The 12251-nt window shown below is 41.6% G+C and overlaps 1 protein-coding gene across 1 annotated transcript in view; it reads left to right on the top strand.

The window, feature by feature from the left end:
• LOC102308730 (solute carrier organic anion transporter family member 5A1) overlaps nucleotides 1–12251 on the top strand; it is a 35437-nt gene that overhangs the window by 15887 nt on the left and 7299 nt on the right. The window contains exons 3-6 of the mRNA XM_005912174.2: nucleotides 2420–2552; nucleotides 2653–2873; nucleotides 8205–8369; nucleotides 10978–11176. Coding sequence (XP_005912236.1) covers nucleotides 2420–2552; nucleotides 2653–2873; nucleotides 8205–8369; nucleotides 10978–11176 — 718 coding nt within the window. The remainder of the gene's footprint in view (nucleotides 1–2419; nucleotides 2553–2652; nucleotides 2874–8204; nucleotides 8370–10977; nucleotides 11177–12251) is intronic.

The following is a 12251-nucleotide window of genomic DNA, read 5'->3' as shown; positions in this document are numbered from 1 at the left end:
AAGGGGATAAAATATGGCCGTCCTAACCCGGACCCCCACGTATGACGAGGATTGAGTTTGGAGGGCAATCAAAGGACCATGCTTGGTGCTTAACTTTTGCATGACAACATGCTGGTTGGATGCACCTGGTGTATTTGTGACTCAAGCCAGAAGGTGTTTACACTGTGATGTGTTATATTTGGGACAATGGAAAGGTCTATGAGACCCTGGAACTATAACTAGTTATTTAGCTATACCCTTATACCGAGAAAGATTGCTAATGGAAGCTACCTACAGATTACAGTTGTCTGTATTTCCATGGAACAGATATAGTTTATTGACTAATGTAATGGGCAGTGAATAAAAAGAGGATTTGTGGATTTTCTTTTCTTGGATATTTGAAATTTGGAAAATGGGTTAATTAATGCTTTGCAACCCAATCTTTGTCTGCTTCAAGTTTGTCAAGCTTACAGTACTTGATAGTGACATTTAGAGTCTGTCTGATAGGAAGTTTTTAAGACAGATACTGATATTTAGTGAAGAAGAAGATCAGCCTGTAATATGGATCAGCAGATGAATCAGTGCGACTATGAGGGAGGATCGTGACGGGGGCAGATCATTTGAATCTGCAGCAATCTATAAAATGGCGTTTACCTACACATTCACCCTTGTCTTTAAACTCCACTACATTTCCCAGAATTCATGTGTGGTTTTTGTGAGACATTTTTAATTTCACAAAAGCCAAGGCACAATAAGACCTCTTATTGTCCCTGCCAACTGTAATGAACTGTTTATTGTCTCCAGGTGCTAATATCCTGTTGCACTGTGTAAATGCTTTGACTGCGGCAGTGAATCGACTCTCCGGGCAGCAGGATATGAGAAACGGCAAAGTGAAATGAGTTAAAAAGATCAAACGTGATAAAGGGAGAAAAAGGCAGGAGAAGCTTTAGGTGTCTGGAGAGGAAATTCTTCAGTTCATGTAGATTTTATTGGAATAAAACTTAACAGATCTCCAGGCTCACCCACAACTTGGTTATACATTTTAATATATGTGTTATTTTAGATGTGTATAGGTTGTTTGTTTTCATTACATTTTTAAAAAATATATTTTTATATAGAAACTTTGAGCGCAGAGAATTGCTGTCTTACATCTTGCGCTTACAAAAGTGTGTTACTGTTAGTGAATGTCTGCTTTAGGTTGGCAAGAGGAGGCTGTTGAGCCATATTTTCCTCTCTTCTTCTTTTACTCAGTGCTTTTATTTAAGGGAGCCTTGATTTAATTAAGTTTTGATGAGGATTTGGGCTTTAGAAATACGCTTTTTTTTTTTTGCTACTTTACTGGCCAAAATCCACAGAGGAAACGATGTCCAAAAACACCCAAAGTGCTTGGATGAAAATATGTTGGCACGGCAGCTGAAACATTTGGTTAAACAGACTGAGATGAAATGGTGTTTGAGTTTCCATTCTGACAAAGGCGAGCTTACATGGTGGATAATGTGTGTGTGTGCGTGCGTGCGTGTTATGTAATCTGGCTGAGAAGACGCGTTCATTTGGTCTCAGAGATAGATTTGATATTTTGGGTGCTGGTGTGGACACACGGCACACCTGCTGCCTCTCCTGCTAAACACAGGCTCTGTCACAAACAGCAAACACCAGCATGTGTGAACACACAGTTCAGAGACGCAAATCAACAAATCTGAGCATTTCGGTAGGTGTGTGTGGGAGACGAGCAACAGAAGCATATGGGTTGTAGCTATTTTGATCTCTAACTGCAAAGTCTACATGTGGGTATGAATTTTGTCATTCACGGCAACATTTTCAACCACACACACACACACACACACACACACACACACAGAGTAATTATTAAGTGCTAGCAGCAGTGTTCCAGGTGTAATTATAGAAAGTTTTGCCCCCTCATTCTGACTGGTAAATGTCTGCTGGATGTCCACAGGAGGTTTTTCCACTTGTCCAACTAACTTTAATGAGTTTTCCTCTTCCTGAAACAAAGAGACGGTGCACGATTGGCTCTCTAACTGATGGTCTTAGACCTCGGAGAGTTAATGTTTCAACCACAGGTCTGATGGTGTGTCAGAGCTACAGGTCATCGTGAGACCTTTGTTTTTGTTTTTCTTTTGTTTTTCCTCAGATGCTTTATGAGCTGTGAGAAATTACCTGAGGTGTAGGTGCGCAGTTCCCACTGATCTCAGTGCAGGTGTTTAAGATATAATGAATGTGATGTAACGAACAGCTCCTCCAGGTCTGATGCAGTCAGTTGCTGGGAACAGTCGGTCATTAAGCATTAATGTGGAAATTTGTAGGCTTTGCTGGCTGCAGGCTTCACACTCATCAAAACTTGCAAATACCTGATAATGTTTAATGAAAGCTGCAAAGTGTTTGTTTTGCAGACTTCTGACTGTTCTGTCTGTACCTCTTCTAGCCATCATGTATGTGATGGGAGCCCTTGGACCCGCAGCTGGCTACCTGCTTGGAGGCGTCCTTATCGGTTTTTATGTTGACCCCAAGACTGTTGTCAACATAGACCAGAATGATCCTCGGTTTGTTGGAAACTGGTAAATATGAAGCTCGTTTCCTCGTGCCAGCTGTCCTGTGATATGATCATGTATTTTCTCAGATATCTTTATACAACTTTCATTTTTCTTTTCCTTTCAGGTGGAGTGGTTTTCTCTTGTGTGCCATAGCTATGCTTCTGGTCATCTTCCCCATGTTTGCCTTCCCTAAAAAGCTGCCGCCACGCCACAAAAAGAAGAGGAAGAAGAAGAAGATTGGCTCACCGGGTGACGTGTCCAGCGATGATGACGTGATGAAGGAAAAGTCCAATAGCAAAAGCCAAAATGTTTCCTCCTCCATGGGCTTTGGAAAGGATATTAAAGGTGAGGAACAGATAACATTATTTTCACGAAGTATTCCTTATAGATGGATCTCTAGGTACCTTACACAAAGGACCCATGAGCTACTGACGTCCAAACAGCCTTTAATTCAATCAATGACTGGGATTAGTCATTTTATACTGTAGTGCAAGGTTCACTGAACTCTCCTTTAAAGATGTTATCGATTAGTGATGGAAGAGCGTGTCTACATAGATGCCTAATGAAGCAGCAAACCTTGGAAGTGTTAGGTTCTATTAACTTTAGTAAATAAACAGTAAACATGTCTAAAGGTCACACACAGGACAGTATGGCTGCACAGTGAACTTAATTTTAATCATAGTCACAATTTTGGCTTCCTGCAATGAAATGAGCTCCATTTTAAAATACACGCTCTGCCAATTAAAACACAAAGCAAAAGCAAATTAAGCACTCCTTAAATTAGGACCGACCAGGTGCCTGCATGTGCTGATCGCAGCTGTTCCCTGCACTGTGCTGCTTGAAGCTTCCTACACTAGCCTGGTTGAGCTGGTTGAGTTAAAAGACAGATTTATAAGAAAATTCAAATGTTTGGCACAGGTACAAACACAAGTTGGCACAAATTTAAAAGGAATGTAGCAAAAGTGAAAGCGGTGCTCCTTTTTTGGTCATTAAAATCAGTGTTGATCATCATGATGATAATCATGATTATCATCGTCGTGCAGTCCATCAGTTCATTTTGCCACCAAAGATTACTCGCACTTAAGGATGAACTGGTTCGACTTCAGTGATCAATGTAATATCAAAGCAATGCATTTTTGTGGTCAAAGGTCAAGGTTGCTCTAGCTTCTTATGTGTTCCATTCTTGTGGTTGTTGAGGTTTCATGTGCACCTGGATTATTTTCATTATGGTTTTTGGAGGCTTCCAGCTACAAAGTGGTGATTCTAGTTTATGTCATCTCTGAGCCAGATGCCCCAGGAATCTCCCGGCTTTCCCTGGAAGAGCCTCTAGCTGAGTCCTGCTCTAGTGTTTCCCAGTTACCTCTTGTGCAATTTTTGCTCTCAGTCAGACAGCTCTCTCACTCTCTCTTTCGCTCTCTCTTTTAAATGAGCTCTCAAGAGAGTTCAGTCACATTTCCACACACAGGACTAGACAGACTGAGCTGCAGAGGAGTGCACGTTCGCATATGTGAAAATCACAGCTGTAAATTTGAACACGCATTTAAGGTTTCTGCACGCTTACAAATGAATCCCCGTGTGTACGTCGGAGCATTCGGAACAGGATTTCGTCTCAGAGAGATGCACCCGTGCTGGAATGATGATGAATGCGTTATAGCTTCATCAGCCCACAGCTAGCTCTCTCCGGCTGTTTTATTTGTCTCAGCACAATGTTTTGGGCTGTTGTGCAAACTGTGGCCAATTTCGCAGACTCGGGAGGTTCAGTGTTTGGATCTGGAATGTATTACAATACTGTGCATGTCCTTCAATTGAGGTGTGCTTGTTTGTCCATAGCCCGAATTCAGCACTTTCTGCGAAAGATATGCTGCTGTGAAGTAGCTATCTTTTTTCTTTTTTTGTTGTTGTGCCCTTCACATCATAAGCAAACCCTGAAAAATGCTAACACTGATTTTTTTTTTACACATCACAGTGACAAACTCTCGATTATGGGAAATTCCAGGCCTTGGTCTACTGCTGCGTGAATGCAGTTCCCCATGGAAATGTTGTCATTATGGATAAAAAACTGCTGACACATACTGTGTATTACAGCCATGTTTCAATATGTGATTTATTACCTTGGCATGCTGTGAAATACACACACAGGTATTTCAGCTGGCATTTATTCCTCTCACAGGATAAAACGGATTCCAAGACTCAGTTCTTAGCTCCAAACGTCAGCATCCGTCTGAAGAATAGAGTCATTTCATGTCAAAATATGCGTTTTGCATTTATACCCTTTCAAATTAGTTTTAAATACTGTAGCGCGCAACGACTCAAAGCTAAAATGATATAGGGGTAGGTGCATTGTATTATTAATTGCGTTCTATATCTTTAACCAACACGAAATGTGACACGCGACTATTAACGAGTGTCTGTGTGTTCCAACCTTGTTGGTTGGCTTGATCAAATAGATGACACAATTTGACGGTGTCGTCAAATAAATCCTAATAGAAAAGCAAATGTGGCAACTCTTGTGAGCCAGTGGTCTGTGTGATTGAGGGAGCAGCTGCTATAGATGCCAGCAGGACTTCACCATCTGTCCCCCTGCAGACAGCGTTACAGCACGCCTCCCAGGAATGAAATAATTAGCGTCACTTTCCTTTTCCTACCATTTGATCTGGGATAATGCTGACAGATGCTGCTAATATTTCCCCGCCTACAACAAGATCAGTTCCATTAGTACTGAGACTGCTATTCTCATATCTAGGCACCGTGTCATCTAGTCACACTGGCCGGCTTCCTAATAACCTCCTTTAATAAAAGGCGATAATAATCAACATCACTTTCTTTCTGCCCTTTCTTTTGTTCCTGCTTTGCTTTGTGGTATTTGCTTTTGAAGCGTGTGAGTCAGAAGAAGCCCTCGTGAGAGCCGCATGGCTGTAAAACCTTTTGTGTTTAAAATCCCTGGACACACACACACACTAGCAGGGAGAGACTGGAGATGCCAGTTGCGCAGAGGGTAGGCGAGCCACCACCAGCTAAAAGGTTTTCCAAGTCTCGCTTTTGTGCCCAGATGTGACTGATCAGACCACACACACACTCATACTGAGAGAAAAAGACTGTAGAGATGGAAGAAAGGCTGAGCAGCAAGAGCAAGATTTTCATGATTAAAATATAAGGCTGTCATTATAATCTAATGATTTTTTTCTCTCATTTGAATAACGAAGCTTTACTGACATATTTGTGACCTGACTTCTTAAAGTTGGTTGGACGTTTTCTGACTCTTTGTGTTTCCTCTGAATAGTAAAAAAAAAAAGAAATTTTCCCAAATTTATTTTTCTTTCTATTCACTTTGTCTCTTGTTATAAGTGTTATAATCAAAGGAAACCCCACAGACTCTTAAAGGATGATTTGCTCCAGCTCAAGGTGACTTTGGAGCTGTAGATTCTGCAGATTCTCCAGGCGTTCTACGGCACATCAAACATCCAAACTACATGGATAGTAGTTATAGAGAAGCAGTAGCTTGAATCTGAGGTCCCTGTGGATTGCAGAGATCCTCATTCTGTCAAACTGTTCCTGAAATTGTATACCTTAGCTGTGCTGAGATGGAGAAGTCCATATGCGCCAGTGACCTTGTACCTCTTACAAGCACATTCAAGGAAAGCTTATCTTACACAAGGTTTAGACACATAAAATATACAGAAGACCGAAATAATGTCCTGAATATGTCGTGAAAACAGGGAAACCAGGGAGCCATCCCTGGCAGAGACTGTATATTTCCATCTCCTCTGATCTGATATCTTTTTATAAGATATAAGCAGGGATTAAAATCTGAAACCCAATTTTAGGGGTCAAATCTGGAACAGAATTACTTAAAAAATCTTGCTTTTGTGAGGTTGTGGTCAGCTGACCTTTACTGCTCTTTGTGTGTTTAGTCAGCTAAATTCAATAAGATACATATCGATGTTTCACAACTTATATCACTGATTTTTCCAACCCTTTAATACCATGAAAGTATTATAAAAGGTAGCAAGTGAATCTAATCAACATCATTTGAAATACAAATTAATGTCTGCTACCTTTGATGTAAGCTAATATTGACCACGAACACCACGTCTGCTCCATAGCAGATCAACATGAAGTCCTGACTGTAAACTTCACCACAACACTGTAAACTAACCAGTTTAGCCTGCATTAAACTGCTTAGTAGTGTCCTACAGTATTTTTATGCAAAGTTTGAATGAGACAAAATGAGTGTACTTCAATTCTTAACTTTTATTTTAAATGATCTCCAACTTAACCCACCCTAAACAAAAAAATGTTGTTGTTGATAATATTCGCTTCTCTTCTGTAGCTCTGACCGCAACTTTACATTTGCACCATGAACGGTTTACAGGAGTGAGAAGAAAACAGAATGTGTTCCGGGCATAGCAGTGAGTGGGATGTCTTTGTTTTCTCATTTAATGAAAAGGATTTCTCTGTCATCATAAATTATGAACTCATTTGACGGTGTTATGCTGGCAGTATGGTAACCCGCCTTTCAGATTTAATAGATCATTAATTAAAGGTGCTGGATTGTCGTTCCAGATCATTCCTGCACACATTAATGTCTGTATATAAGATATATGCAGAGATGCATTTTTGACATAACTGCATAATTGCATTGGGATAAAAAACATTTTTTAAAAACATTTCCTGGGACTATTAAAGGCTAGTAGCAGGGAGTTGATTAGTGATTCAAATGGAAGTCTCACATTTGTTCTGTCTTGACAGCAACCATCTGCCCTGCTTGTTTATGTATGAGTACCTGAATCCTTACTTGCTCCAAACATTTTTTTTTATTTTTTATTGTCACCAGATATTTATCTTTGAATCAATAAAAACATTTCGGTCCACTTTTCTTTGCTGCTATTTCTCAGCCAGTATGACCAATGTACTGGACTCCATAGGAAAGACAAGGAGCTCAGTTCTGCCCGGTAACAGTAATGCACTTTTGCAGTTAGACCACATGACTACCGAGTGACAGAATTAAGGGGGGGTGTTTTCATCATGGGGACCAAATCATATGGACACTGCCCTCAAGCAGACATGTATGCCCTTGTCATGATAAACCAAGGATGACAGTATTCAGGCTGTAAATGCAGAGATTGGTTGGTTGGTTTTGTGCACGCAGCACAGAGGCACATGATCCGCATGTTTGCACTGTATGGCAAACATGCCGGTGGCTTCGTGAAACCCCTGAAGCTCAAAACAGATATCTAGGCACAACTAAATAATGAAGGGAGATAATTAAGAGGGCAGCATGAATGGTTAAATTGTGCTCATTTATAAAAAGAAAGCGTTTTCCACAGAAATCACAGAACATCTGCATGTTTGTTTACTGTCTTTTTCTTCTGCAGTCGTGCGTGAAACAAGAATAATTACCCGGACTAATGAGACGAGGCTGAGTGCATCTTTGTATTTAACAATATTTGAGTGAGTTTCATAGACGTTTAAGTGTTGTTTACTCTGACATTACCTAAGGCTGATACTACTTAGGGCTCGTTTTGGCTTTTCTCAATTACAACTCTTCTTGCAACGATTCTTCCGATTGTAGAGTGTGTGTGGGAGAGAGTGAGAGCCAAATTAAGAAATTGATTGCGCGTTAATTACAGCGCGAAGGTAATGAGCTGCTCCGTCTTGTCTTGTGTCGCTCCTCAGACCTTCCCAAGGCAGCACTGAGGATCCTCAGCAACATGACCTTCCTGTTCGTCAGCCTGTCCTACACAGCAGAGTGTGCCATTGTCACCGCCTTCATCACCTTCATTCCCAAGTTTATTGAGTCACAGTTTGGTATCCCTGCCTCCAATGCTAGCATATACACAGGTGAGTGTGACTTTCTTTACTCGTAGGTGTGAATATGTTGCTACTAGCTGCCAGTGAAAAAGCTGTGGCAGATGGTTCACTTTATTAATGGTACTTATGTCGGTTTTGTTTTCTACAATCAGAAAATAGCCGTCGATTCAGTCTGTACTGACTTAAGCTCACATTTGTTCTCACCTCTCCACGTGCGCACATCGCTATGACTCTTTGAGTCCTGCTGGATTTCATTCAGTGATAATCTTCCATTACATCTCATGACTGTAACACACAAGTCTCTGCAGGCGACATTCATCATAGCTTGGTCTCTCTGATATGCACAACCACACATACAGACTCACAGGACCCTCCACCCTGCCTACGATTTGTGCACCACATACGTAGGGTTCACAAAGAACCGGTCTAATCCTTCAGTCGCGTCTGAGCCAGCGGTATTAATGCACAACTAATCTGGTATCAGGATTACTACGCTAAGGACTGATTAAAAACTTAATTATGTCTTTGAAGTCATGAAGGTGTGGGTATTTGTGTGTGTGTGTCTGTGTGTGTGTCCAAGAATACTGCTGGCTAACATATGGTCATTTTTAGACTCTCACATATACACACAATACCGTCGCCTCTTCTCGTCTGCCTGTTGCCAGGATACAAGGGGTAAGGGCAAACGGGTGGTGCAGTTGCCATGACTACTCAAATGATGCCAAGCTGCCAGGATGTGATGATGGTTAGAGGCGAGGAGGAGAGGTGCCTCCCGTTGATGGGAGCATAGTGCTTCCTCAAATAGTCAGCTGGACTGACCGAATACATTTCAGATATGATGCAAAGGAAGTGTTGGTTATAACTTAGTAGGTGTAGGTTTGGTATTTATATGCCAGATATCCAAATCTCTTTGCTAATAGCTCTTCTGGAATCACATTGTTTGTGCAAAAATACCCCTTTATGTCTCTTAAGCTGCATTATCTTTGGCATTTTTCATAGATTCGAGTAAAGAAATGGAAGCAAATTATATGTCTCTATAACAGGCTGCTACTAACAAACTGCCTAAAGGTACAATTTAAAATAGTTTTTTTGTTAAGTTTGCTTCAGTGATTCATAGGTCAGTGTTAAGTGGGTTAACAAACACAAAACTTTGAAAGACCTCCAGATAGCCTGGAGAACTATTGTGGCTGTAAAATACAAAATAATCTCATCTTTCAGGAACCTTTGAATGGTTTTTCTCTAGCACAAACAGTAATGGAGTTGTGCTTTTTTGAAGAGCACTTGTAAAATGTGCACGCTGCAAGGCTGATGGTTAAAAAAGAAGAAAAAAATCAAAAAGATCACTTTAAAAAAAAAAAATCCAAGAAAGTCTGGCTGCTGGGAAGCAAGAAAGAAATGAGGGGCGACTCAAGACTTTTGCACAGTACTGTATATAAATAAACATGACTCTGCTTAGTGTAACTAAAGTGAGCTAGCACTGCATTTAATGAATAGCAATATAGTCTCACAGACATCAAATAGAAATAACTTGAAATCACATTAATTACCACCTTGTTGGATCAGCATCATGCCTGGTTACAGAGCTGCCACAGCTACATGTTCATTAGATGTTGCTGCAGAGATAGAGCTGTAACATCACACACGCCCCTCTCAGCTGTAGCCTCCCCCTCTTCTGCTGCTTTGCTTTCTGTTTTTTGACTATTTGTCACTTTAGTTTCCCTTTGTGTTCCTTATAGTTCTTCTTAGGTTAAAGCACCTCTTGCATATAGTGACACACACGTAACCTCTCATGTTAATAACTGTTAATGCGGAAAGAATATGGGTAAAGAGCCTTTTTCCCCCCATGTGTACATGTTTAATGTCTCACAAAGTGCATGGTTTAAGCATAGAAACATGCACTTATAGGATAATTTTAAACACCTGTATTCTGCCTAGTTCTCCCTGAGCATGCTCAAGGATACTTTGTCTTTTGTTCTCTCTTCTGTTTTTTCCTCTTGAGCTCTGCTTTTAACACACACACACACACACACAAATACCATGGATACGGTGAGAAGCCACATGACATTTATGTGTACTCTTATCATTTCTCTGCTAATCCTCTGTCTTTGACGGCCCTCCGCCTCCGCTGACTGACCCGGTCTTGCTCATTACCCGGCTATGAGCATGTGCAGCCGGGCTCGTGGGCTGCCATGTGCACCCACCCTGATCCTCGACCCCAGCACGAGGACACTTGCCACTCGGCCTGTTTTGCTAGAGGCCAGGGTTGCCTCTCTTCTCGCTGTCAGTCTGACTGGCTGTGGTGGACTGAGAGCACGTGCTGCAGCCTGAAATGACTCACAGCTAACCCACAGCGTGGCTTTGTCACATTGATGGAGCAAACCTAGTCTGGTCTCTTGCTTTGGATAAAGTAATTTATTCTTGATTAAACGGGCGGGGTGACCTTGAGCAACCATTTCTGACAATACTCACAAACTCTGTCATATAAACGCATAACGAGCTCGCTTGGCATTCGTGTCGGTGTGCCTGATTAGAAAGCTGTGCCTCAGATGTTTACACCAATTCTTTCAGTGTTATCATTTTTCCATGGCACGTTTTATCTGCTTGCAACACCTCTCCATCTCACCGATGTCTTTCTCAGGTGTGATCATCGTACCCAGTGCCGGGGTGGGCATCGTGCTGGGGGGCTACATCATCAAGAAGTTGAAGCTCGGCGCAAGAGAGTCGGCCAAGCTGGCCATGATCTGCAGCGGGGTGTCTCTTCTGTGCTTTTCCACTCTCTTCATAGTGGGCTGCGAGAGCATTAATCTAGGAGGCATCAACATACCCTACACCACTGGGTAAGGACAGATAAACAGAAGTTATTAGAAAGGAATTGTAAACCTAACATTGCTTTTCATTCAAAATAATATCTAAACATCATTTAAGAGGTTTCATTAGTTGTAAAATAGACACACTAGACAGTTTTTTCCCAGTCTGATCGAAGTCTTGATTTTTTTGCTTTGCAAGCGTGACTCTAAAAACAAAATTAATCATTTAAAATGAGCCATTGCAAAGCCAGAATGCTCAGACTAGACTGTGTATAAGATGTATCTGAGAAAGGGTGTGGGCTGTCAGCACTCCCATCTTCCTCATGTGTTGTGGTGTTGGGAGTGTGAATGATTAATTAGCAACACTGGCATCTGCTGAAGTGACTCGCTTTGCCACCTCTATTTCTGAAGCTGCTGCGGCTCGACAGCACATCAGCAGCCTGCTGCTGAGTTAACAAACAGTCATGTGACGTGTCGGCCCCGGGGGCAGAAATATGGAGTGGTCTGCTGGCACACTCAGCTATGAGCCCGCTCGCACAGACGGGCGGTACCATCCACACGGCGACCCTGGATGATGCAAAAGACCCTGCAAACTGATTACAAACATTGCAAATCTACTGTAATAATTTCCTCCTCTCCTCCTACTGTTTGCTGCTAGCATTCTCAGATGTTACGTGTGCAAGCATACAGGGATAAATAATACAAATGCAGTGAACATGACAAGTATTCACAGCACTTCACTTATTGCACATTTTGTTAGATTTACAGCTTTATTCCAAAATGTATTGCTGGAACACTCAAGGACATTTTCAGAGTGGTCCCAAAGCCTGAAGCACACTGAATGATGTCTCTCTACATTTGTATTCATCTTTCCCTAAACCCTGACTAGCCTCCCAGTTCCTGCTGCTGACAAAGCAGCATGATGCTGCCACCACCGTGCTTCACTGTAGGGATGGTATTGGGTGATATCATTTAACCTCCTAGGACCTGGCATCCACATATGTGGACATCACATTTTGGGTTATTTAGACCAAAATACAAACTTTTGCTCTACAAGGGCCTGATATCCACTTACGAGGACATTGTACTGCCATTGTTCTGTCGA

Source organism: Haplochromis burtoni, unplaced genomic scaffold (assembly GCF_018398535.1).
Source record: "Haplochromis burtoni strain Fernald_Lab_line unplaced genomic scaffold, NCSU_Asbu1 Contig_1, whole genome shotgun sequence".
Classification (NCBI taxonomy): domain Eukaryota; kingdom Metazoa; phylum Chordata; class Actinopteri; order Cichliformes; family Cichlidae; genus Haplochromis; species Haplochromis burtoni.
This window is presented reverse-complemented; position numbering and strand designations above follow the sequence as displayed.